Genomic DNA, 27,896 nt, shown 5'->3' on the forward strand with positions numbered 1-27,896 from the left:
CAGGACCTGCCCCCGGGATCCCTGGTTTTACCCACCCACCCGAGTTGGTCCCCAACGAGAGTCCTTCTGCCCGGGGTCCGCTGGAGCCAAGAAAAGGAGACTAAAGTTCCGTTCAGAAGCACAGAAAAGCTTTATTCTTTGATCAAAGAATGGAGAGGTGTGAGCTCGGGGTCTAGGGTACCTGCCCTCACCGAGAAGCTGAAAGGCCAGGGTAGGGGCTGCTTTGTAGGGTTCTTGCAGTGGCGGGATGGGGGGAGGGGTGGTCGCAGCTGTGCTGCTCACGGCTCCAGATTGCACTCTTTTACACTGGGAACTCTGGTCTGAAGTGCCAGGTGCCAGGCCTCTGCCCGCAGCACCCTGTGAGCAAGTGAAACTAGACTAAGCACAGAGGGGGAAAAAAAAGTTAGACTTTATTTTATTACCCAGATTCTATTTTTATTTCCCAGGAATTGTTAATGGGCTTTTGCTGGTGACACTTGTGATGCCGACCCGGGTCCTTGGACCCTTTAATCAACAGAAATTTTTAAGACGCCAGAAGAGGAATTCAGGGAAAGCTTTATCGGGATTCACGCTGCAGCACCAGGGAGTGAAAACAAGTAACCGGTGCCCTTGCTTGCTCTCCAAGGAAGGTGGGCTGGTTCCTGAAATGGGATGAGGGTGGGGGAGGATCGGTGGGTCTGCCGGAGAGGCGGCGGCTTAGGTGGTCTGCCCACCCCCTTGGTGGTGCAGGGATCATGCCCTGATTTTGCTCCAGGCACCTCAGAAGTGGCAGGTGGTTTGTGGCCTTTTTGTATCTCATTGTTCCTAATTTGCCCCATTTGCGCATGCCTGCAGTTATTTTTAGTCCCTTATAGTTTCTTTGTGTTCTGTTGCTTGAGGAGACCTTTGTCCAGGCGCCAGCCCTGCAGCAGAGGGTCCCAGCCTAGCTCCCTTGAGTCTGGGGAAAGCAGGAGCTGAGCTAAGGGTCTTGGGGAGAGTGTTTTGTTTGCCCAAGGCACAGCAAGTCAAACAGTGAGGAGTGAGGTGCACAGCAAAGAAAACGTTTGTTCATTCAGGAGGCCACCAGGTGAGAACAGGAGAACCACTCTCAACCCGCCTCCCTGAAGGGGTGGGGCTCAGGATATTTACGGAATAAAGCTGCCACGTGGGGAGTCACCTGGGGAAAGGTGATTGGAGATAAGAAAAACTGTGAGGTAACTGTAGTTCTGCGCAGGCTAAGCTAAGCTACAGGCTTCTTCATGGAAGGAGAAGGGCGGCTCCAACACGTTCTGAGGGTGGAGTTCTCGACCCTCTGACGTCAGAAGGCCACACATCAGCTGCTCGCGCATGCCCAGGTGGGGGGGTGTCAGTGGTCTCAACCAGTCTTAACCGGCTCAAGCTCGAACTAGACGCTGCTGACTTAAAGTTCCTGAAAAACTACTTGGGCAAACATCTTATTGTTTAGGCCACTTGGAGGATATGAAAGTTTTTTGTAGCAACAGTTAAAGCAAGCTTGATGCTGACGTCAGTACAGTTCATTATTTATTAAGCAAGTTATAGCTTAATGGATCTGATGACTGCTCTCAGTTTCAAAAGGAGTGGACCCTCTTCTCACTGATGCCATGGACCAGCCCTAAGACAGACGGAAATGGAGGTGAGAGTTCCAGACTCAGGACCTGTGTCCAGGAGACCCCTGTGTCACCCCCAGGTCAGTCTGCCCTGGAGAGAATTCTAGAGCCCCTGGAAGGGATGGACTGGGCTGGGGGCTGAGGAGACTGGCAGTGTCCCTCTGGGAAGCGTCGGGAAGAATTGGGAGCCCAAGGAGGCCCCTCCAGCTGGAGAACATTCACAGTTCAGGAGTAAAGCAGGCTGACCCCGTCCAGCCCTGACTCTGGAGAAGCAGGGTAAGGTCCGGTGTTGGAGGATGGGTGTGAAATGGAGGATAGAGTGCAGGCACAGACACCTGGCTCCCGTCCTCCCCCAACATAGTCTCTGCTGAGATGTGACTGCTCCCTTTTCAAATGCGGGGTCTCCATTTCCCCATCTGCAAAATGGGAACAGGAGTAGCACCTCCCACAAGAGGGGGCTCCCCATCCTCTTGGGCTGCTATGTTTGTTTCATTAAAGGTTTTTTTTTTTTTTTTTTTTTAATTTATGGCTGCGTTGGGTCTTCGTTGCTGCATGCAGGCTTTCTCTAGTTGTGTTGAGTGGAGACTACTCTTCATTGCGGTGCGCGGGCCTCATTGCGGTGGCTTCTCTTGTTGAGGAGCACGGGTTCTAAGCGCACGGGCTTCAGTAGTTGTGGCTCACGGGCTCTAGAGCGCAGGCTCAGTAGTTGTGGCGCGCGGGCTTAGTTGCTCCACGGCATGTGGGATCTTCCCGGACCAGGGCTCAAACCTGTGTCCCCTGCATTGGCAGGCTGATTCTTAACCACTGCGCCGCCAGGGAAGTCCCGGGCTGCTATGTTTGATGGGAGCGTGGAGCCTGGGCATGTGAAAAAGGGGTGTGCTAACCAACTTCTATAGATGTTATCATAGATGATTCGGCATCTGCTGACAGGGCCAAACTACTGGCCAAAGGTGTTTTGTGGTTTGGCTCTTGTGGGCATACAGGGCACGATGTGTCTCTGGTTTGGGGGGACGGGGGGACGTTGAGTAATGAACCCTGTTAATAAATTTCCAGAGCCTTCCTTGGGGGCTTCCTGAGGACCCCTGGAGGAGGTGCCTCCACTCCCCCACCCCCTAACCCATGAACAGCGCAGAGCCCCACCCTCTGGTGGCAAAGTGTGGAGTTGCGTTTTCCCAGCATCTCTCCATGTTGACCCATTTGGCAAAAGCCCTTCCTCTGTGCTCCGGGCTGGGAGGACTATGCTCCCTCTCTAATAAAGTTCTGACCCAAAGGGCTCCACTAGGTGAACGTGAAATTTGAGAGGCCAGTTTGTAGGGACAGGTACCACGTTTCATTCCAGAAAGCTACAGTCCCACCAGCTGTGTGTGAGAAACCCCACTGGCCCACTCCAGATTTAGAAACTTAAAAAATTTTTTGCCAATATTTTTGCAAAAGCAAAATATTTTAATTTTTTTTACTTATTGAATCAAGGGTAAATTTGAGGGAATGAGCACTTCCAGAAATGGAAAAATAAGGATCTCTGAAAATCTTTTATAAAAGCAACAAAAACATTGGCAAAAATTGTCAAAATCTATCAATGGTTTTCCAGAACTTTGGAATTTAGCCAAAGGCTTGCAACAATTTGGAGTTTTTTTCAAGAAAATGGCTGAATATCTATGAGAACAGTGAACTTTGGGGCACTTTAACTTGCACTATTTCCATCCCCCTCTCCCCAGCTTTGTGGCGGCCTTGAAAACTTATGGCCGCAGAAACACAGTAGCTGTGAAAACCAGCAGCCTAGTTGCCACTGGAGGGGACCAAATGGGTTTGAAGCTCCTGAAAAGCCTCATCCCTAGAGCATTGTCAATATTTGACCTGTATGGCGACGCCGTGGAAAGCTCCATTCACAGGAATTGTCTTTATTTGCCCTGATTAAGAGCTCACTCTGAGAGTAAAGGTCTATCCCCTGGGCATTTGTCAAAAACAATCAGTGGCCATTGATTAACATTATAGCTATCTGAGGTGATATCAGTTAGGGCAAACAAGAGGCTGGCCACAAAACTTACAAGGAAAATTTCGGGAATAAGAAGCCTGTGTGGGGCTTTGAAAGGATCTGATGTATTTTGCCAGGGATCTAGAAGATCATGCCCATGCATAGGACTGTGCATATGCCCAAGAAAAACCTTAGACAGCTTTAATCTCTCACATCTGGCTGGCCTTGAGCTGCTCAGCAAACAGGGAGTGCCAGCTAAGGCAGAGTTGTCGACTGCTGGGGCCTTAAAGGTGGTCCTAACACACAGGGGCCCCTTGGTAAAGCCTGGGAGACTTACTGGTTTAAGGCATGTAAGGAAACCTCTGTCCCATCATTAACTGAAAGCTAAAATAACTGAGCAGAGCCTTCACACAAAAAGAATACAGACTTTAGGGACTTCCCTGGCAGTCCAATGGTTAGGACTCTGAGCTTCCAAGGCAGGGGGTGTGGGTTCAATCCCTGGTCAGGGAACTAAGATCCTACATGCCATGTGGCACAACAGTTTGGAGTTTTTTGTTTTTTTAAAGAAAATGGGAATACAGATTTTATAGAATTAGTCAAAGAAACTCAGCACAACAAAGGACAAAAACAAACTGAGGAGGGAAAAGGGAATCTGATTACTAGAGGTGTATATTATTTAAAATGTTCAGTTTTATGAAAAAAGAGGGGGGGGAGACATGCAAAGAAACAGAAAAGTGTGGCTCATACACAGAAAATAAAAAAGCAGTTCATAGAAACTGGTCCCGAGAAAGCCCAGATGTTGGATTTTCTAGACAAAGATTTTAAATAAGCCATTAAAAATATGTTCAAATAAGGAAATTACAAAACCTGTGTTGATGGGCTTGTAAGATGTAATTTGTATGACAAAAATAGCACAAAGGAGGGGCAGGTATATTGTAGGAGTGTTTTTGTGTACTGTCGAATTAGGTTGGTAGTAATCCAAGCTAGACTGTTTTAAATTAAGATTTTTTAAAAAAATAAATTTATTTATTTATTTTTGGCTGTGTTGGGTCTTTTTTGCTGTGCACGGGCTTTCTCTAGTTGGAGCGAGCGGGGACTACTCTTCGTCGCGGTGCGCGGGCTTCTCATTGCGGTGGCTTCTCTTTGTTGCAGAGCACAGGCTCTAGGCGCACGGGCTTCAGTAGTTGTGGCACTTGGGCTCAGTAGTTGTGGCTCGCGGGCTCTAGAGCGCAGGCTCGGTAGTTGTGGTGCACGGGCTTAGTTGCTCTGTGGCATGTGGGATCTTCCTGGACCAAGGATCGAACCTGTGTCCCTGCATTGGCAGGCAGATTCTTAACTGCTGCGCCACCAGGGAAGTCCCTAAATTAAGATGTTATTTGTAAGTTACAAATGGTTCCTGACGTATTGTGGTTTGACTTACAATTTTCTGATTTTACGATGGTGTGAAAGCAATACACATTCAGCAGAATTTTGAATTTTGATCTTTTCCCAGGCTAGCAACATGCAGCGTGAGACTGGGCAGTGGTGGCGAGCCACAGCTCCAGTCAGCCACGCAACTGCAGTCATGAGGGTAAGCAACCAATATACACTTACAACCATTCTGGACACGTACAACCCTTCTGTTTTTCACTTTCAGAATAGTATTCAATCAATTACATGAGATATTCAGCACTTTATTATAAAAGAGGCTTTGTGTTAGATGATTTTGCCCAACTGTAGGCTAATGTAAGTGTTCTGAGCCCGTTTAAGGTAGGCTAGACTAAGCTATGATGTTCAGTAGGTTGGGTGTATTAAACACATTTTTGACTTACAATAATTTCAATTTAGGATGGGTTTATCAGGAGTAACGCCATCAAAAAACATCTGTATAACTCAATAGCATTTTGAGTGCCATATGTATCACTGTACTGCAACATTTTTTTAAAAAAACAGCTCAGGATATAGTCATGTTTCCTATTTCCCAAGTGGCTCCAGGGACCTAGTCCTGCTTCCTATGTCGCTGGTGGCTCCGGGAATGTGGTCATGCTTACTATATCCCAGTGGCTCCTGGGATATAGATCCAGTCTGTAAAACAAGAAAAGTATATTTTAAATGCTTTTAAAACTTAGTGGAGCAAAGATTATTTTGTTATTGATTTAGGTGTCAAAGTATTGTGTTTATTATGTAATGACACCATGGCTATGCTAAATACAATAGCATCGACATTACCGGACTAAACACTCATTGCAGTGTTCCCAATTCACAGGAAGCATAAGTAAGAAAAATTAGAAAGTTTTAAAGAGAATAACTTAACACCAGAATTTCTTCACAAAAATAAAAAGTTAAAATGAGGCTGCAGCTAAACTAAGTTTCTGAGTGGCCCATTTATTCGCCAAGCAAGGAAAACCACTTACTAATTGTGAGTGAATTAAATCCTAATAGAGGCAGCTGAAAAAATATGTGCAGAGAAAATAAACACGTTCTAAAATTTTTAGTTTTTTTGGTCTTTGAAAAATTGAGGTCATTGATAGCAACATCAATAGTCAATTTTAAAACAAGACAGGTGATTTTGAGGGATTTTTCCTTGTCTTTTGATGAGTTGATAGTTGTTGCTAATAATGCTCAGTTCATTGATTTGTTTGAAAAGCCAGTGCCAAGTTTGAAATGATTGAAGAATTAGCCTCTATGAATAGCAAGGAGCAACTACAGGTTAGAATATTTTCAAAGAACATGAAGTTCAGAAGAGCCGATGAAGTTCACAGTTGACACTACTGTTTTATAACATGATAGGTTGAAATATTTTTCAAAAAGTACCTGCTGATAAATAATGCAATTAATAACCGTAGACTTTAATTAGATTATTTGTTTGTTTGTTTTCGATATTGAGTTGTATGAGCTGTCAGTATATTTTGGAAAGTAACTTCTTGATGGTTGTATCTTTTGCAGATATTTTCTCCCAGTCCATAGGTTGTCTTTTCATTTTGTTTATGATGTCCTTTGCTGTGCAAAAGCTTTTAAGTTTGATTGTGTCCCATTTGTTGATTTTTGTTTTTATTTCTTTTGTCTTGGAAGACTTGCTACGATTTATGTCAGAAACTGTTTTGCCTGTGTTCTCCTCTAGGAGTTTTATGGTGTCATGTCTTATTTTTAGGTCTTTAAACCATTTTGAGTTTATTTTTGTATATGGTGTGAGGGAATATTTCAACTTCATTGATTTACATGAGGCTGTCCAGCTTTCCCAATACCACTTGCTGAGGAGAGTATCTTTTCTCTATTGTATATTCTTGCCTCTTTTGTTGAAGATTAATTGACCATAGGTGTGTGGGTTTAATTCTGGGCTCTCCAGTCTGTTCCACTGATCTATATGTCTGTTTTTATGTCAGTACCATGCTGTTTTGATTACTGTAGTCTTGTAGTACTGTCTGAAGTCTGGGAGGGTTATGCCTCCAGCTTTATTCTTTTTCCTCAAGGTTGCTTTGGAAATTCTGAGTCTTTTGTGGTTCCATATAAATTTTAGGAATATTTGTTCTAGTTCTGTGAAAAATGTAATGGGTATTTTGATAGGGATTGCATTAAATCTGTAGATTGCTTTCAGTAGTATGGCCATTTAACAAGAATTAATTAATATTAATTCTTTCAATCCAAGAGCATGGGATATCTTTCCATTTGTTAGAATCATCTTTAATTTCCTTTATTAATGTTTTATAGTTCTCAGCATATAAATATTTTACCTCCTTGGTCAGGTTTATTCCTAGGTGTTTTTTGATGCAATTTTAAATGGGATTTTTTTTTTACTTTCTCTTTCTGATATCTCATTGTTAGTATGAAGAAATGCAACAGATTTCTGTATAATAATCTTGTATCCTGCTACCTTGTGAATTCATTTATTGGTTCTAATAGTTTTTGTGTGGAGTCTTTAGGGTTTTCTATATAGAGTATCATGTCATCTTCATAAAATGGCAATTTTACCTCTTCCCTTCAAGTTTGGATACCTTTTATTTCTTTTTCTTGTCTGATTGTTGTGGCTAAGACTTCCAATACAATGTTGAATAGAAGTGGTAAGAGAGGATATCCTTGTCTTGTTCCAGAATTTAGTGGGAAGGCTTTCAGCTTTTCACTGTTGAGTATTTATTGGCTATGGGTTTGACTTATATTTTCACAAGCTTTGTACATTTGTCAGGCTAAGCCTTTTTCTGCTCTACAGATATTTTTGCCAACATCAATTGCAACACATCTTAGAAGATTTACTGCAGGTAATGAATTCTTTCAGCTTTTTTACATCCATACATTTAAAAAAATTTGTCATCTTTTTTGAAAGGTATTTTCACTGGGTACAGATTTTTGTGTGTGTGCTTTAAAGATGTTGCTCCACTGTCTTCAGCCTTGCATTGTTTATGACAGGAAGTTGGCTGTCACTCCTATATTTATTACTTGTGTATCATGTATCTTTTTATTTAGATATTTTTATATTTTCTTTTTGTCACTGATTTAAAGCTGTGTCATTGTTTTCTTCATATTTCTTGTGCTTGGGGTTTGTTGAGCTTCTTGGATCTGTGGATTTAATTTTTATTACATTTTGAAATTTATTTAGTTCTTTTCTTTTTCTTTTCATTTTGGATAGTTTCTATGGCCATATCTTCAAGTTCATGAGTCTCTTCTGCATTGTCTAATCCACTGTTAATCCCATCCAGTGTATTTGTCACTAGGACATGGTTGTTTTTCCTATACAAGTTTCATTTTTCATCTTTTTTTATATATGCCATGTTCCTCCTAAACATGTCTTATCTTTCCTCTAGCTTCATGAACATATGGAATACAGTTATAATAACTGTTGTAATGTCCTTGTCTACTAAATCTATCATCTGTGTTGTTTCTGGGTTGGTTCTGATTGATTTTTCACCTCATTATGGATCATATTTTCCTGCTTCTTTGCATACCAGGTAATTTTTTATTGCAGGTAAGGTGTTACAGAAAGATAGCTTGTCCTTATTCTCCACAGCTAAACTCTCAAGATTTTCTGGTGAATCTACAAGCCACTGGAATTGTTTTCTCTAATACCACTCATCAATCCATCTAAAGACAGATTGTTCTGACTTCCTTGCTTATTTACAGCTAATCAGTGTACCTGAAAAAAAAAGTACAAACAAGAATCACTGTTCCAAGACTGTCTGTAGCATTTATTCTTTCCTTTCTCTCTCTATTTTTTTTTTTTCAGGCGTGCCATCTGGCTTGCAGGATCTTAGTTTCCTGACCAAGGATCAAACCCAGGCCCCCAGTGGTGGAAGCTCAGAGTCCTAACCACTGGACCACTAGGGAATTCCCCTTTCTCTCTCTTTTATTAAAATTTTGGTGGGGTTTTTTTAGTTACTTAGAAGTCAACCCATGGTTTTGGTCTCCATTGTATACAAGTAAACAGCATGCTGATAGTTAACTATTTGTCTTTAAGTTTTTCTTTGATGTCAGACACAAAAGAATATGTACTTTAGAGTTCAAAGACAAGCAAAACTAATATAACGTGCTAAAAAACAGAATATTGTTTTCCTTTAGGGAAGAGGGAGGGCAACGGTAGGAAGGGGAATGAGGAGGGTTCCTGGAATTCTGGTAATGTTCTATTTTATCACTTTGTGAAAATTCACTCAACTCTACCATTATTTTGTGCACTTTTCTATAGGTCTATTATATATCAATTGTAATGTATATTTTAAATGATGGCTAACATCTGGTAAAAATAAAATAAAATAAAATTGGATTCATATACCCCATTTTATAGGATAAATTGCATATGGATTAAACATTTAACTATTTTTTTTATTTTTTAAAAATCAACCATAAATGTTTAAGAAGAAAACATAGGCAAACAAGTTTTCATTTTGATTATAGGCAGTCTTTCAGGTATGACACACAACTCAGAAGCTATAAAAGAAAATATTGATAAATCTGACTGCATTGAAATGACACGATTCTCCATGACAAAACCCACTGTAAACAACCTCAGAAGACAAATAGCAAACCAGGAAAAAGATCCACAATTTCTGTTACAAAGTTTTATTCCTTTAATATGTACGTTAAAAACTACTTATAGGGACTTCGCTGGTGGTGTGTGTGTGCTCTCAAGAGGAAGGGGAGGGACTTCCCTGGTGGCACAGTGGTTAAGAATCCACCCACCAATGCAGGGGACACGGGTTCGAGCCCTGGTCCAGGAAGATCCCACATGCCATGGAGCAACTAAGCCCGTGCGCCACAACTACTGAGCCTGTGCTCTGGAGCCGCAAGCCACAACTACTGAAGCCCGTGTGCCTAGAGCCCGTGCTCCGCAACAAGAGAAGCCTCCGCAATGAGAAGCCTGCAAACCACAAGGAAGAGTAGCCCCCACTCACTGCAACTAGAGAAAAGCTCGCGTGCAGCAACGAAGACCCAATGCAGCCAAAAATTTAAAAATAAATTAAATAAATAAATTTTTAAAAAAACATGAAAAGGTCAACCACTCATAGAGAAGTACAAATTAAAATTATACTGAGACACTGCATTTCTACCAAATTATCTATGACAAAACAATCTAATAGCACTGTGAAGGTGTAGAGAAACAGGTATTTTCATGTATTCCAGATGAGAGCACAAAGCACTACAATGACTATGGAGAATAAAATGTCAGTTACTAACAAAATAACTTAAAATTTTTTAAGTGCACAGATCCTTTGACCTATTAATTGCCTAGGTGCCAAATACCATATGGATGAGGATAGTTATTGCAGTATCAATTGTAATAGCCGAAGACCAGAAACCATCTAAAGGTCCTTCAACAGGGACTTGTTAAATAAATTATGGCAAGATGATAAAATGGCATGTGATACAATGCGATAAAAGAACAAGGACACTCTTCGTTGCGCTGAGGCCCTACAAGAGAGTCGGAGACTGCATGGCAGAGTAGCTAAAAGCTTGCGCGCACACCTAAGTCCAAAACCAACCTCCCCACTCAGTAGCTGTGCAAACGTGGGAAAGTAACTCCACATCTTTATGCTTTAATGGGGATAATAATCCTCACATCTTTATTGTGAGGATTGAATGGATCCGTATTTTTGTATCACCATAGAGCAGGGTCTGGTAGCTACTTTACACTAAGTGCTCAGTAAACTAAAAATTTACCAATATAGAATGATTTCCAAGATATGCTACTAAATGAAAGAGGACATATACGTAATAGTTTGGGGACAGTGCTCATATTTTGTCAATTAAAAAGCAAATCACACATACACACACGCACACACGCATGTGTATGTACCTAGAATATCTCTGTAGGGAGAAATACGAACCTGATAAAAATCTGTTGCCTCTGGGTGAGTTTGGAGTCAGGGTTATTGGCGACAGACTATACTTTTCTACCCTTTGAAATTTGAACCAGGTATTTTGTATTTTAAAAAAGAAATAAAATGAACACTTAAAGTAGACAGTTACAAAGAATATGTAGCAACGTGGAAAATGTGTATAATTCAATATTAAATAGGAACAGCAGGATAGGAAACCATATATTCTGCAATGCTATGATTTTCTCTGCAAATAGGCAATGAGAACGCAGAAATCTGTGTTGTTGGGTTTTGTTGTCCAGCACTTTTGATGCTGAACATGTGATGATGGTGGTGATGGTAATGGTGAGGATGAAGATGAGGATGTTTACCCCCACCAACTACACCAGTCAGTCCTTCCTGAGATCTTCAGTCTCCTGGCCACCCCTTGGTTCAAACTCTGGGGAAATGTGGAGAGAGCAGGAACTTTCCTCTCTTCTCTCCAGGGAGCTGTCTCCCAACCTGCTTTGTGCTGTTCATTCCCCCGGGTTCAAGTTTACCCCCAGCTCTTGCTGCAGACTGTCTCTTTCTCACTTGAGGGCAGTGGCTTCCTATCCCCGTTGCCCAGAAGTTTCAGAATCTCCCAGGATATCCCAGTTCAGGGTCCCAAGTTCCCCTCCAGCCCCCAGCCTTCTGAGACCATCAAGTTCCTTAGGTACCACAGTGGGGGGAGAAGGTTACTAATGAGGCCGTGGGGCTTTGGATCCCGCCCGACCCTTAAGTGGGCCCTGGGAAACCTATTAAGTGACTGTTTTCTTATTGAGAGTCCCTGGGAACAGAAGCTGGAAGATGATGGGAGAAGAGGGGGAATGAGGTGGTGGAGTCTGTGGGCTTCCACAGACTACGCTTCTACGGTCCACACTGCTACTTTATTATTTTTATTCACAGAGAAGCTGGTGTTTGATCTCGGTCTTGAAGAATGAGTAGACTTCCAGGTGGGGAAAGGACATTCTGACATGGAGAAGGATGCGTGAGGTCAGGGAGAAAGGAGTGACCGGGGCACATGCAAGTTGCTCTGCGGCTTGCCAGTAAGGTGAGGGTGAGGCCAGAAAGGTAAGCTGGGTCCATGTTGTGATGGTTGGAACTTGCACTTCTTCCAACCAGAATTCAAGCCACCTTCTCCTCAACCCAGACTGGATCTCTCCCTTCTCAGGAGTCATTGCTAAGACTCTGTTCCCTCCAGGATCGGAGGGTGGGCAATGCACCCAGCCAACCGAGGAGCTAAGGGTTGAATTCGGCTGGAATTTGGGGTCTGGATGTCTCCTCTAAATGAATCTCCACATTCTGGTCTCCTTTTTCCTGGGACGCCATAGAAGATGGTGCCTTGTGGGTGTGGGTAGCAGGGGCTGAGTGCAGAGCTCGTGCTAGAATTCACCAACTCAAATCCACGTTTGCAGTAGAGAGGAAACCTGGGAGGAGGGAGTCTGAGGTCCAGAAGGCTGGGGGGACGTAGGGGATTCTCTGTCTGTCTTTGTCTCTCTCTGTCTGTCTCTGTCTCTCTCCATCCCTCCCTCTCTCTCTCTCTGTTTCTCTCTCTGTGTGTGCCTGTCTCTATCTCTGTCTCTCTCCTTCTTTCCCTCTCTTTCTTTCTGTCTCTCTCTGTCTGTCTCTGTCTCTCTCCATCCCTCCCTCTCTCTCTCTCTGTTTCTCTCTCTGTGTGTGCCTGTCTCTATCTCTGTCTCTCTCCTTCTTTCCCTCTCTTTCTGTCTGTCTGTCTGTCTTTGTCTCTCTCTGTCTGTCTCTGTCTCTCTCCATCCCTCCCTCTCTCTCTCTCTGTTTCTCTCTCTGTGTGTGCCTGTCTCTATCTCTGTCTCTCTCCTTCTTTCCCTCTCTTTCTTTCTGTCTCTCTCTGTCTGTCTCTGTCTCTCTCCATCCCTCCCTCTCTCTCTCTCTGTTTCTCTCTCTGTGTGTGCCTGTCTCTATCTCTGTCTCTCTCCTTCTTTCCCTCTCTTTCTTTCTGTCTCTCTCTGTCTGTCTCTCTCCATCCCTCCCTCTCTCTCTCTCTGTTTCTCTCTCTGTGTGTGCCTGTCTCTATCTCTGTCTCTCTCCTTCTTTCCCTCTCTTTCTTTCTGTCTCTCTCTGTCTGTCTCTGTCTCTCTCCATCCCTCCCTCTCTCTCTCTCTGTTTCTCTCTCTGTGTGTGCCTGTCTCTATCTCTGTCTCTCTCCTTCTTTCCCTCTCTTTCTGTCTGTCTGTCTTTGTCTCTCTCTGTCTGTCTCTGTCTCTCTCCATCCCTCCCTCTCTCTCTCTCTGTTTCTCTCTCTCTGTGTGCCTGTCTCTATCTCTGTCTCTCTCCTTCTTTCCCTCTCTTTCTTTCTGTCTCTCTCTGTCTGTCTCTGTCTCTCTCCATCCCTCCCTCTCTCTCTCTCTGTTTCTCTCTCTGTGTGTGCCTGTCTCTATCTCTGTCTCTCTCCTTCTTTCCCTCTCTTTCTTTCTGTCTCTCTCTGTCTGTCTCTGTCTCTCTCCATCCCTCCCTCTCTCTCTCTCTGTTTCTCTCTCTGTGTGTGTCTGTGTCTGTCTCTGTCTCTCTCCTTCTTTCCCTCTCTTTCTTTCTGTCTCTCTGTCTGTCTCTGTCTCTCTCCATCCCTCCCTCTCTCTCTCTCTGTTTCTCTCTCTGTGTGTGCCTGTCTCTATCTCTGTCTCTCTCCTTCTTTCCCTCTCTGTCTGTCTGTCTTTGTCTCTCTCTGTCTGTCTCTGTCTCTCTCCATCCCTCCCTCTCTCTCTCTCTGTTTCTCTCTCTCTGTGTGCCTGTCTCTATCTCTGTCTCTCTCCTTCTTTCCCTCTCTTTCTTTCTGTCTCTCTCTGTCTGTCTCTGTCTCTCTCCATCCCTCCCTCTCTCTCTCTCTGTTTCTCTCTCTCTGTGTGTCTGTCTCTATCTCTGTCTCTCTCCTTCTTTCCCTCTCTTTCTTTCTGTCTCTCTGTCTGTCTCTGTCTCTCTCCATCCCTCCCTCTCTCTCTCTTTCTCTCTCTGTGTGCCTGTCTCTATCTCTGTCTCTCTCCTTCTTTCCCTCTCTTTCTGTCTGTCTGTCTGTCTGTCTGTCTGTCAGCCCAGAGCCTGGTGAACCACCTGGGCTGGGGACGCTGCCGAGCAACAGGTGTCTTCACCGCCAACCCATCTGCCGCCTCAGCAGGTGCGGCCCTTCCCGTTTCTGGTCGTGTGTCTCATTCTGTTCCTGCCTCTTTGCCTCTGAGTCTGCTGCTTCCTCTCTCTTCAGTCCCTTTCTGTTTCCCCTCATTTGGGGGTGGGGGGGACCGACAGGTGAGAGAGACCCAGAGAAGAGCGGGCTCCCTCACTTAAGAGCACAGACTTTGGAACCAGCCAGACCTGGGGACAAACCCTGATTCAGGGGGATGCTGGGTGACGCCTTCCGCGGGTCAGTCTCTCCAAGTCTTGGCTTCCTCACCTGTAAATTAACCGTGATGATGACGCCTACAGCTCCATAGTGGGATCGCAAAGATTAAATAATACTGTGCGTGCAGAGCACTGGGGACACGCCTGCCCCTCGTGAGGACTCGACAAATAGCAGTGATAGCGGCCCCGCAGTGGTGGTGGTTTCGATGCTGTTCCCTGGTTCCCATCGGTGTGTAGAGGGAATGGTGTGGAGGCCTGTGGGGCAGTGCCGGTGAAGAGCGAGAGGCAGAGGCAGCGTCTCTGGACCGCTTTACAGGAGCCGGTGGTGGGAGAGCCGGGGCGAGGGGCTGGGGAAGAGAGGCACAGGTGCCAGCTTGCCGGCGTTCTGGGTCTTGGAATCAGAGCAGACAGGAGAGGTGCTGCTGACCTATGGCGAGTGCTGCCGCGCTGGTCCACACATGGCCTCTCCTCGCTCCACTGCTTATTTGATCTCTCCAGGTGACTCTCCATCCAGGGCAGAATGTACCAAATACACAGGCAGCAGGAAACAAGTGAAAGGACTAAGCATGTCTTGATATTTTGGTATTTTTCATTCAGTAACACCTCCTATAGCAGGGGGTGCTGGGCCAGACACCTGCCCCACATTATTTCTCTCCATCATTAAAACCATCCTCTGGGGTCGGGGAGGCTGCTGATGCTGTCAAAGGTTAAAAACTCTCCAAGCTCTCTCCGCTGGCCAGTGAGAGCTGAGACGGGAAAGCCGGTGTGTGCCCCTGAGCCATCCTGGCTGCAAGAGGACAGAGGAACTAGACCGTTGTATCTTGGGGTGCTTTCGGGAGCCACAGAGAAAAGAGGTGACTCGGGCAGTATCACAGACAGGACCGGAAACCAAACCTTCTTACTCAGCCCCCCAACATGCCTATTATCTGAGCACTGCCCCCCAAAATTGAATGATGAGACAGAACACATCCAAAAATGCACTGCGCACGTGTGTGAAAATAGACGCACAAACCCACAGGTGTAGCTGGAAAGGGCTGTGTTGATATGTGCACTGGCCTAAGGCCCTTCTAAGATCCATAAATCGACATCTGCTGTTTCCTTTACTGATTCTAAATTAAACTGACCTCTTGCAGCTTCCTTATGGACTCCTAAAACATCAAAATATCCTTTGAAAATGGTTTAGCTTGGGAGTAAAAGCATAAGCACAAACACAGCTTTTGATAGAATCATAAAATATCAGAACTGGAAAAACTTTCAAGGTCATCTGGTCCAACTCTCTTATGTTACAGATAAGGAAACAGGCAGTGGTGCCTCGTGACCGGCTAGTGGATGGTCAAGGGTTTCATGGTTCACAGCGCAGCGGCTATTGGTGCATATTCTATAACATGACCTCAGCGCAGGAGGAGAGGAACCATCGGTTAACTATGAAGGGGCAGCTCAAGGGATGCTGGAATGTCCACATCAGCATCAGCATCAGCCTGATCTGGCAGTTTGACGTGTGTCGATGGATGTCCGCTATGTTGTTATGCGTGTAAGTGCCTTGAAGCAGTGATTGGCCCCAGCCGGATAGGGCTCCTTAGGAAAGGTCAGCTTGAATTAGCTTTCGAAGGAGTGACATTTTCAGGATCAGAGTGTACGGAGAGAAGAATGTGTCTCTTGTTGAGTGAATTAAGGGGATGGCAGGACAATTGACCTTTGATGGCTGGATGGGGAGATGAACATGATTCTAGTAGGGTGTTTTTGGGGGGGCATTGACCCTGAAGATGATTGACTGCATGTACCCCATCTGAGATTGACGGCAACGTGGATTTTAAATGCCCAGGAGCATTTTAGGGGAGGAGCCCACAGAAGTTGGGGCAACTGGCTGTTGTGAAGGGGCGGGGCCTCTGAGGTTCCAGGGCCAGAAACCCAGGTTAGGGGCATAATAGGGACACTGAGAGGAGGCATATATGTGGGAGAAATGAGGATTGAGCAACTCCTTCACTTACGGTCATTCCGTGAACAACAAGTGCGACTCAGATCTTTGGTTCCAGGAGGCTGAATTTAGTGGTGTTGCCATAATAACCGGGGAATGAGAGGATGACACGAAGCCTGCCTGGGGGACAGGAGTCTTTACCCGGGATGTGGCTTGTAAGTTCCGCCTTGGAGGAGAAACAGAACTTCCCATTTTTTTAGGTAGATAATACCGGAACTCCAGGGGATCCGACGAGCAGGATGTGAAGCTGGGCATCGAGCTGTGCTGAGGACTTTGGACTTAAGTCTGAAGGTAAGGAAGGGAGAGTTAAGCAAAGAATTGGTATCCATCCTTTAGAAGGGTTGTTCCTGTTGGTGGTATGAAAAAGCGGTTAGACGGAAGCAGCTGGGAGCAGGAGGGCCAGGTAGGATCTGCTGCGGTCATTCAGGAAAGAGAAAGCAGGAGTCATGGGCGAAACGAGCCTTTGGAGGCTGTAGGTGTGCCCAGCCTGTTGTACTCTGTTGTACTTGAAGGAGCAGGAGAGGGAACTCACCTGCCATGCCTTCCTGGTTTCCAATTTTGGCACTCGGCAAGCTCCTCCCACAGAAGGAGGGGAAGTTTGGGGTGGAAAGAATGCATTTAGTTCAGAACTGGTTGGATTGGAAGTGTCGGTGGAAATGCAGCTAAGAGAAGGGAGTGGGCCGTGAGAGAGATGTAGGGCTGAAGTCACGGAAGAGGATGCTGTCATTCAGGAAGGTGGCTGGCGGCTCAGCATAACGTGGAGGGGGGGGGACCATCTTCCCTGGTCATTTTTTTCCCTGTAACTGAGCCCAAGAGGCACAGGCCCCGGAGTACCATGGGTTTGTCCCGAATCCAGCCCAGAGGAAGAAATGGAAAATAAATACGAGAGAAAACAAAGGCCGGAGTAGGTAGAAGAGGAGCACACGAGTCTATCTGCGAAGAGCTGGGAGCTGTGGTCTCCCCCAGGGGTGCCAAGTGCAGGGGAAGAAGGCGGAGCCTCTGTGAGCCGGAGACGCTAGTGCTACTCAGGGTCGGCCAGCAGAAATGGGGACCCCTTCAGCCCTCTTCTGGGGTTGAGCCCCCACCCCACCCCACCGTTGTCATCACTACAGGCTGGAACCCGGGAGGCCGGGCTCCTTGGTGCGGCCGGTGTGAGGCTGGCCAGAACTTCAGGGCGGTGGACAGGCGTGACGGAGACACCTGGGTCCCTGGAATGCACGAGGCGCAGGAGGCTGGAAGGGAGGGTGGGCAGTGGCTCCGAACATCTCAGTTCCTGGCAGATGTTGGGCTGCAGGAGATGAGGGGTAGAAAATACTGGACTGGGGAGAAAGCGCTGAAGCCCTGGGGAGGGTGGCGGGAGGGGAAGCTACGGGTGGGCCAGGGAAGGCTGGGCGCAGGGTTCCGGGCCAACGCGGGGCAGAGGCCCTGACGCTCCTCTCCAGGCTGCGCGTCCATCCTCCGCCAGGCCCCGACACGAGCCACTGGCCCACGTCAAGCTGAACCGCCCCACAGGAGTTTGTAATCCTGGGCTTCTCCGGGCGGCCCCTGGGGCCCCGGGTGCTGCCCTTCGCCCTCCTCCTGCCACTCTGTTTGGCCACGCTGGCAGGACACCTGCTGATCCAGGGCCTGGCTGTGGTGGACGCCGCCCTGCACCCACCACGTACTTCTTCCTGGGGGCCCTGTCTGCCGAGGAGGCGGCCTACACGCCGGTGCTGACTGCGCGCGCGCTGGCCGGCCTCCTCCTGCCGCCTGGGGGCCGCCCAGATGGGCCTCTGTGGGTCCGGCTGCCTGCTGCTGGCGGCCATGGCCCTGGGCCGCCCTCGGCTCACAACTGCAGGGCTCTGCTGGTGCCTTCTCGCCGCCTGCTGCGTCGGGGGCTCTCTCCTGGCCTTGGGCCTCACCACAGCCATCTTCCAGCTGCCCTTCCGCCATGGGGGCTTAGTCCACCACGTCTTCTGCGACCTCCCGGCTGTGTTGGTGTTGGCCTCCGGGAACCGGGACCTGCAGGAGCGCGTCCTGCTGGCGGCCTGCCTGCTGCTGCCGGTGCTGCCTCTGGGCTGATCCCCTCTCCTACGCCAGGGTGCTGCTGGTCATCCTGGGGGGTTGCTGGGGCCGCGGGCCGCCGCAAGGCCTTCAACACGGTGGCGTCCCATCTCACGGTGGCCTGGCCATGCTCCACGACGGCTGCGCCACGGCCATGTACGCCAGGCCCCTGAGCAGCCACTCCCTGGAGGAGGACAGCCTGGTCTCATTCATCTACATCAACCTCACGCCCCTGCTCTACCCGGCCATCTACACGCTGCAGAACCGGGACGTGCAGGGGGCACTGCAGCGGGTGGTCGGCCCCAGGACACCAGGCGCCGTCCACCAGGCTGACGCCACTGAATGCTGGATGCCAGGTGGAGTCTGTTCTGAAAGCGCTCCACCACCCCCGGATGGAAACCTCACATTCCAGAACCATCTGTGACTCCCCGAAGCCTACTGGACACAACCTGGGTGCAGCAGACAAGGACTCCAAAATCAGGCTCCAGCCTGGTTCTTTGCTCCTATTGACTTTTTTTTTTTTTTGATGTGGACCATTTTTAAAGTCTTTATTGAATTTGTTACAGTATTGCTTCTGTTTTATGTTTTTGGTTTTTTGGCCATGAGCTATGTGGGATCTTAGCTCCCCGACCAGGGATCGAACCCACACCCCCTGCACTGGAAGGTGAAGTCTTAACCACTGGACCACAGGGAAGTTCCTCTATTGACATTTTGAGCTGGAGAGTTCACTCTGGTGGCGGGGGGGATTGTCCTGTGCATTGTAGGGTGCTTAGCTGCACCCCTTGTCTCCACCCAGGAGATGCCAGTAGCACACACCACTCCCCCATCCAAGTTGTGATGATCAAAAGTGTCACCAGACATTGCCAAACATCCCCTGGGGACAGAATCACCCCTGGTTGAGAACCACCGCTCTGAATCGTAGCCACACAGACTCTATTGAAGAGGAGTGAGTAAGGGGTCTATGGCAGCACTGTTTATAATAGACAAAAACTGGAAATTATCCAAACGTTCATGAACATAGAATAGATACAAACAGCTTGTGGCATATTCGTGCAATGGAATACTACACAGCAATGAAAAAGAATGAACTACTGCTACTGGCAAAAAAATAAGGACCACCCAGACGTAATACTGAGTGTAAGAAGCAAGACACAAAGAACACTTCTGGATGCTTCCATTGAAACAAAGGCCAATGACAAACTCATCTGTGGTGGTTGATGTCATCATAGTGGTTAACTGGGGGAAGGGCTTGAATTGGCAGAGGGTACAGGGAGGTTGCCTGGGTACTGGAAACGTTCTATATCTTGACTTGGGTGGTGGTTACATGGGTGTATGTATGTACTACACGGAGATGCATCCTTAAGATCCGTGTAGTTTGTTGTATGTGAAATGAACTGTGGCTGGTTCCAGCTATTCACAAAGACAAGCCTTCAAATCATCATGCCTTCACTCATGCTGCTTTTTGCCCCTGGTACACTGTTTCCACTTATGAAAATCCCTTGTATTATTCAGTGATCAGTCTAGATACTGTACCTGCTGTAGGCTGAAGGTGTCCCCTCCCAAATTCACATGTTGAAATCTAATCCCCATTATTAGTTTGTTATTAGGGGGTGGGGTCTCTAGAAGTGATTAGGTCATGAAGGTGGAGCCCTCCTGAATGGAATTAGTGCCCTTGTGAAAGAGGCCCGGAAGAGCTCCCTTGCCCCTTCTGCCCTGTGAGGACCCAACAAGAAAGCAGCTGTCTACGAGCCCGGAAGCAAGTTGTCACCACACTGAAGCTGCCGGCACCTTGATCTTGGACTTCCAGCCTCCAGAACTGTGAGAGATACATTTCTGTTGTTTATAAGCCTCCAGCTCTATGGTATTCTGTTGTAGTAGCCCAAACAGACTGAAACTGCACCCTTTCCTTCCTCCTCTCAGTTACAACAGTTGTCACTCTAAAATGTAATTTTAGCATCTGCTTCACTTCCCAATCACCTACCCACTCCCCCACTCCCCCACTCCCCCACTTCCCCACTTCCCCACTCACAATTAGGCTGTGAGCCCCATAAAGCCAGATTGCAGATCCTGTTCTTATATTTTAAGATCCATGACCCTGGCAGTTCTTAATAAATGTTTGTTGGAGGAATAAGCCATAGACAAGCTCTGAGTTCTTTTGGGGTCGCACACACTGGCTGTAGGGCAGGGACATAGCTCTCGAGTCCTGCCAAGGACAAGAATCTCTAAGACTGACTCCTCTTTGGGGTCTTAGAGCATCAGAGCTGGCTGTGAAAACCCCAGCTGGGCAGCTTGGACCCAACTTTCCAATGCAGGGAGCCTTAGAAGCAACGCGTTTGTGTCTTGACATAATAAACTGCATTCGGAAAACTTGATAGCTCTGCTTGTACCCCCAAGGCCAGGGTCCCAGATTCCGTGAGAGGGAACTTTTCCTAAAAATGCCTCCTGAAGGGTCGGTCAGGAACTAGAAGTCTTAGAGCCAGGAACCGTGCCGGTAAATACTGCCTACCTAACCTCCTGGCTGGAGAAATCGCACGTCTATGAAAACTGATTCGAAGGCTGGGGAGAATTGATCTGTGCAGGCAACGTGGGACACCAGAATGACTATCAGCTGCCTCAGAAATCTCGTGAGTCTGTTTCTGTTTTGCAGATAAGTTCACTTGCATTATTTTTTTAGATTCCACATAGAAGCGATATCATATGGTATTTGTCTTTCTCTGTCTGGCTTACTTCACTTAGTATGATGATCTCTAGATTATAGAAAACAAATTTAGGGTTACCAACGGGGAAAGTGAGGGAGGGATAAATTAGGAGTTTGGGATTAACAGATACACACTACTATATATAAAATAGGCAACCAACAAGGACCTACTGTATAGCACAAGGAACTATTCTCAATTTTTTTTAAATTTATTTTTGGCTGCGTTGGGTCTCTGTTGCTGCGTGCAGTCTTTCTCTAGGTATGCGGGCTTAGTTGCTCCGCGGCACGTGGGATCTTCCTGGTCCAGAGCTTGAACCCGTGTCCCCTGCATTGACAGGCGGACTCTTAACCACTGCACCACCAGGGAAGTCCCTATACTCAATATTTTATAATAACCTATAAGGGAAAAGAATCTGAAAAAGGATAGATTCGTAAGTATAACTGAATCACTTTGCTATACACATGAAACTAACACAACATTGTAAACCAACTATACTTCAATTTAAAAAAGAAAGACAGGAGGAAGAGACAAAAAAAAAAACAAAGAAATCTCGTGAAAGGGGGTCTCTGTCCATCTGTCTGTGCTGTCTTCGTTCTTACCTTCTGCTTCTCCCTGAGGCCGGTGCCCTGAGGCACACAGGAAGCCCCCCGTCAATTCCTCCCCAAATCCTACAGCTATGAGGAAGTCCTCACTCAAGAGACACTTAGGGCTGGCAGTCTAACAGGCCTGGTATCTGTGGTTGATTTGTTCCAGCGCATCTCCTGACAACCTGGTGGGGAGCCTTGGTGGGAGCTGTCAGGTTGCTGAGCACAGGTGGCTGCAGCTGCTTTGGCGTTGAGGTAAGTCAGGGTAGAGGCCCAGCCTGCATCTGCTGATGGTGGCCCTCCATCCCCAGGTTCTTTTAAAAGGTTATGCAGGGAATTCCCTGGCAGTGGTTAGGACTCCACGCTTCCACTGCAGGGGGCACGGGTTCGATCCCTGGTCGGGGAACTAAAATCCCGCATGGCGTGGCATTTTGGGTCTTTGGCCGAATTCTGTGGTGGGGAGTAGCAGCTCCGGGCCAGGTTTAGACACTTTTCAACGGCTGACTAGCCCCTTTTCTCTCCCTCCTGCTGTACAAAGTCTTTCAAAATACTTTGAGTCTTGAGACGCATCAAGTTTCAAGTTTCAATTTATTTATTTATTGAGAGATAATTGACACATAACATCATATTGGTTTCAGGTGTACAACACAATGATTTGCGATTTGTGTACATTGCAAAATGATCACCGTGACGACTGTAGTGAACATCACTTCATGTAATTGCCAAATTTTATTTTCTTGTGATGAGAACTTTCAAGATTCACTCACTCAGCAACTTTCAAAGATGCAATACAGTTTCAAGTTTCAGCTTCTAATTCTCTATTACCTGCCACCCTGACAACTGACTTGGCCTTGGGGATGTTACCATAAAGGTCTGCAGTGGAATCCCAGGCAGCCGGACTCATAGGCGGCTGCTTCCCCTCAGGGTGTCCCAGTCAGCCTCACTAGGATCGGGCTCACCCCCACCAGCGCAGAGGCAGCAGGATCACCGGAGCTGGGACCTCGGAGCCTAGAACCAGCGCTTTGGTGAGTCGGTGGTGGCTGCGTGCTCGTGGCAGGGTGCATCTCAGCCCTCACCTGCCCCGACAGGACCTTTCGGAAACCGTGGCCAAGTCGCCTAACAGTCGGCAGCTGGGTCTGTGCCTGGAGTGGGGAAATACACCCAAAGTCTAACACCCACTGGGGGAGTTCACCCTCCGCGGGGTGGCAACTTCCACAGCCCGTTGGCCAGCCAAAGGCCTTTCTCCACCAGCCAATTGCAAGATTCTACCATCCTGTTCCCATCTGTGAAGACTTTGTGAAATTAACACTTGTTAAGTGGAGCACAGGGTGCAGGACGATGAGTGGGTTCAGCTACAGACCACGGAGAAATCGAAATAGGCAAGTTTATTACTCACAGGGCCTGGACCAAGCACACAGCATGCCTGGAGGGGCCCCAGGGGAGGTCAAGGCGGAGTGCAGACAGGGACTGGACTTGGCACACATCCCTTTATTAGGGTCCACGGGGGGAGTGCTCTGGGGTTTCTAGGTTAGGACCAGATCGGTCAATCCAAACCCAAAGAGCAGGGTTTTGGTAAGCTCACGGGGGTCCTGGCTAAGGGGCGCGTAAAGCTTACAGGCACTGGGAGGCAGGTGAGCTACTGATCACAAGGGCTGCGGGACAGTCACACCAGGGACTTACATCTGCTTGTGGCCGAGCGGCTGCTATAGGGCATGTCCTTGCACAAGGGGCTAGTGTCAGCTTAAGGTCCCTGCAGCCATCTGACCAAACACGATGGATGACGAGGCAGCAACACTAGAGAGCAGCTTAGCTAAACTCTGACGGGCTAAACTCTGGATGGATATACATCGAGTACATCTAGATGTGAACTTATTTTTAGTGATTCAGCTAGGCATATATTGCATGTCTATATATGCATATATATATACATATATATTGCACACACATATGCATGTTAATGCACATCTTTTGTTAAATCTGAGCCAATATATCTTTGAATATTTACTTTTCTTCCGTTTTTTCATTTTGTTTTTCAGGAGCTCCTGTTTGCTCTTCTCTCTCTCTCTCTCTCTTTTTTTTTTGTTTGTTTTTTTTCTGGGGTTTTTTTTGGCCGTGCTTTGCAGCGTGCGGGATCTTAGTTCCCTGACCAGGGATCGAACCCATGCCCCCTGCAGTGGAAGCTTGGAGTCTTAACCGCTGGACGCCAGGGAAGTCCCTGCTCTTCTCATTTTTATGTCTCTTCCCCCATTCTTTCACATTTTCCACCTCTCTATATACTGAATTCTGTGAATTGGCTTATAGCTCTGCCTTCCTGTTCCCATTTTCTTCAGCTGAGTATAATCTACTGTTTGACATGTAGAATATTTTAACATTGAGTTTTAAATTTCAGTGACTATATTTTTCATTTCTAGACACCCTATGTGGTTCTTTTTCCAAATAAGCCAGTTATCTTTCTTTGTGTCTTTGCTTTCATGCAGTTTTGATTTTTTGTTTTTCATCATTTTTCAAGACAGTCATTTTTATAGAATTTCAGATTTTTCTATCACCTTAAAAGGCTTGAGGTTTTTATTTTGTTAAAATGTCTGTTGACGTTCTTCACATTTTATTATTCTGGATTATGAACTCATCTTGGGTTTGTATGTCAGAACCCTGAGAAACACAGGTTGAGGGTGTCTTCCTCCAAGAATAGTTTGTGTTTGCTTCTGTAAAGTTGTTTCAAAGACCAGGACAAATTTCTATGTTAATTGTTCAGTTTTTCAACCGGGATATGAATAGGGCAAATTCACAATTCTAACTCATAAGAGGTGCAGGTCATGGCTTGTGAATCGTCAGGGTAAATTCCTTCCCTACTAGAGCCCAGGGAGAGACAGGCAAGCTTCCTGAGCAAATGAGCAGGTTTTTCTCTGGTCCATCCTTTCCCTGTATGTACAGGCTTTTGAAACTTCTCAATTTATGAGGTATTTCAGTGCCAAGCCTTCTGCCTATAGCTTTTAACACCCAAGCTTCTGGGTAAACAAACCTACAGGGCAGCTTACAGCATCAACTCACACACTTTTCAGTTCCCTCTGGAACTGGCACCTGGAAACCTCACTGATTTTCTTGCAAGCTGAATTATGCATTTAAAAGAATGTTACCTGTTATTGTCCATCATTTCAAGTGGTTTACAGTGGAACGTTTTTCACTTTAGGTGGTCCACTATACTGCCAGAAAAGGGAGTCCCAACCTTACTCATTTAACATGACTTATAAACTAGTTGATGGAGAGAGATCAGGGGATGTCATGAAATTGCTGGTTTCCAGATCCAGGGGGACTCTGTAATACTTGCCGGCAAACAAAAAACCAAATGGTATGTGGTACGGTGTATGGACTTCCGGTTGAGTAGTAAATCCCAGTTATAACGTATATTAAAGACAAAAGGGTGTAATTTAGTGTGGAAACTCTTGATAGATGTCATCCTACATATTATGGTATCTGTGTCTACAAGTTCACAATTATGTTCAACTACAAATGCAGTTCAAAAATAAGTAAAATAAAATTCTGTTTATGTAGCATCTCCAGGAACATAGTCCCCACATACCCCTGGGATTGTTCTGTGGCTTATTCAATCTGTTGTCTTAATGGTTTAAATTATTCACTTAGAGCTCAATAGCCACAGTTAATGTAGACACAGATACACTTCATAGTTAAGTTTATCCTATAAAAATAGATCCCTCTAGAGCATCATTAGCCTTCTATCCTTAGTTTTAAGAGAATAAGCATTTCCTAGTTCTCCAAATTGGTAGAAAGGTCTGCCCACAGTGGCATTGGACTTCTTGCTGAAGGATTTTCCACGTTCACAAAATCCACAGGGTTTTCATTCCTAGATGTGTTGGGAATTCCTGATGAAAACCTTCTCTGTCACTTTATCCGTACAGTTTCTCCCTGGTGTGAATTCTGTGGTGTCTGATGAGGTTCGCCTTCTGGGAGAACGTTTTCCCACAGTCAGAGCATTCATAGGGCTTCTTGCCCATATGGGTTCTCTTGTGTATGATGAGGCAGGAGTTTTGGGAGAAAGCCTTCCCACATTCGCTGCACTCGTAGGGTTTCTCTCCGGTGTGAGTCCTCTGGTGAAGGATGAGGTGTGACTTCTGGAAGAAGGCTTTCCCACACTGGCTGCAGCCATAGGGCTTCTCTCCTGTGTGGATTCTGTAGTGGATAATGAGGCATGACTTCCGGGAGAAAGATTTCCCACATTCTTCGCAGCCGTAGGGTTTCTCTCCTGTGTGGGATCTGTGGTGTTCAATGAGACGTGACTTGTGGGAGAAGATTTTCTCACAGTCTGAACACTTATAAGGCTTCTCTCCAGCCAGAATGGCCTCGGGTATGGAGAGGCTTGTTTCTGGGGAGATCTTTTTACCACATTTGCCGTTTCCACCGGGTTTCTCGTCTGTGTGATTTCCCGGACGTTTTTTGCTGAGGCAAACCTTCTCCTCCCTCACGCCATCCCCCTGGTCGTTGCATCCAGAGGACTTCTCATCCCTGTGGACTCTCTGATGGGTGATGAGTTCTGATTTATGGGAGAAGCCTTTCCCACATTTGGTACATTTGTGGGGTTTCTCGTTACTGTCGGTTCTCTGATCAGCATTAAGGGATTGGTCACGGCTTAAAGCATTTCTACATTGGTTACATTCACGTGGGTGTGCCCCAGAATGTGGAGTTTCCAGCTTAGAATAGAGAAATAAGTTCCCCTGTGCATCATATTCAAATCTCCTTCTTGCAAGGTACGCGTTAGGAGTAACGCCTGCATTACCCGGCAAGGCTGCTCCACACGACTCGCACTTAGGGACCTGTTGTCCTGAAGAAACAACGTTTGTGTTCGGACAGGTGTTTTTTTCAACTGTGTTACATGCGTTGTGCCCTTCTGGGGTCAATTTTTTCTTGTCTAGGAGTGCAACTTGCTTCAAAAGTTTGTCTTGGTGTTCCCGTTGTCTATCTACTTGGGTATCAACTTGCAAAACTTCTAGGGAAATAATAAATAAGGACACAAACGTGTTATCTTTCCAGGATCACATCGTAGAACTAAACTATTTCAGAAATGTTTGGAAGGAGGATTAACTTTGTGGTTTCAAACCTGATTGCCCAGATTAAATAATCATAATCATAATCCTACTCCCTTGGCTTCTGAAAAGAAAAAAAAATGAGAAATGGAAACAGATAAAACCCTGACGGTGAATATATGTAAGCTCTGCTGTTATCAAGTCCACACATTAAATTGGGAAGAAGGTGAAAACACACACAAGAGAAAAACTAGAGGATAGTGGACTCAAGGCATTGATGTGCTGATGAACCAGGTCACCAAGAGGAAAAGAAACCCCGATCTTTACCAATTAGCAATCTCTATGGTGAAAGCATTCCCCAATGTGACCAATTTCAAGATGACATTACAGAATGCAGAGCCAGAGGATTCTGCCACCATTGGCCATCACAGGCCGGTACTAGCTCTAGCATCCCTAGGTAAGGGGAAGACATAATAAGGAGGTCCCATCAGGAGATAAGCGTATTTAGGAATTATGAACGAAGACTAAAGACAGACCAGAGTTTTCAGGGGACTCTAGGGAGAAGGGTGTTTAGGAAATATGAGCAAAGGACTCGGGCTGAACGAAGTGTGAGTTCCCCTCACTTTATTCCTAGGTTGCAAATAGGCTTTTCTCTCACCTGCACTTCCTGTGCCCTTCCCACCTTAACTTCCCCTCCATTCTGTATATCAAATTAATTTTCTCAAAGCATCAAGTTCTTTAACTGTTAAAGGAATTCTCCTAGAGTCAGAGGTCCATTCTGCAGCGATTTATTCTCACATGGATCTACGTGGTCTTTACGATGTCCAGTATATGGACACAAGATAAGTACCGTCGACCCGAATGCAAGCCATCCTTGCCCCGGGAAGATTCCCTGTTGTGCTCTGATTGCTCAGATGACCGTTTTCTTCATTTGGTTCCTTAAAACCAAATCTGGCCGACAACACAACCCTACGTGTCCCCTTCCCATATGCCTGCAGATCAGCCCCTCCACTAAACCCATACTGACATTCCTTGGGCAAGTTGGTTTCCACAGCACTGTGGAATCTACTTGGAGAATCTTAACTGTTGGATTCTTCATCCTATGCTTAGATCTTTATTTGCTTTTTCTTTACTTACATTTTAAGCCATAAATACCCCGCTATTTCACCTTGGGCACTAATACCCAGTGGAACCATGGAACTCCTGTGTTTAGAAATATTTATGTTCCCTGAGCCCCAGTGCTGAATTCCTAAGAGACAAGATCAATGCCTACTGATCTTCCCCAGCAGGATTTTCTGGGTTGGGACCCA

At 46.3% G+C, this 27,896-nt stretch overlaps 1 protein-coding gene and 1 long non-coding RNA gene across 20 annotated transcripts in view; one reads left to right on the forward strand and one right to left on the reverse strand.

The window, feature by feature from the left end:
- Positions 1-22,274, forward strand: LOC309613726. Of its 6 annotated transcripts, XR_014235862.1 has the most exons (7): positions 33-1,687; positions 11,787-11,931; positions 15,539-15,780; positions 16,425-16,515; positions 17,337-20,891; positions 21,720-21,805; positions 22,189-22,274. It is a non-coding gene; the product is annotated as an uncharacterized lncRNA (long non-coding RNA). The 6 variants fall into 6 exon arrangements; XR_014235857.1 differs by having other exon boundaries at positions 1-1,687; positions 11,787-11,951; positions 16,425-20,891; XR_014235858.1 differs by having other exon boundaries at positions 2-1,687; positions 16,425-20,891.
- LOC309613723 (uncharacterized protein) overlaps positions 22,120-27,896 on the reverse strand; it is a 25,393-nt gene continuing 19,616 nt past the window's right edge. For 13 of the 14 annotated variants that reach the window (XM_082360946.1, XM_082360941.1, XM_082360940.1 and 10 more), the window contains one exon: positions 22,120-26,549. In XM_082360946.1, coding sequence (XP_082217072.1) covers positions 25,453-26,549 — 1,097 coding nt within the window. In that variant the 3' untranslated portion in view covers positions 22,120-25,452. The remainder of the gene's footprint in view (positions 26,550-27,896) is intronic. The other variant, XM_082360945.1, reaches the window with a different exon arrangement.

Source organism: Balaenoptera borealis (genome assembly GCF_965194805.1).
Source record: "Balaenoptera borealis genome assembly, chromosome: 16".
Taxonomy (NCBI): Eukaryota; Metazoa; Chordata; class Mammalia; order Artiodactyla; family Balaenopteridae; genus Balaenoptera; species Balaenoptera borealis.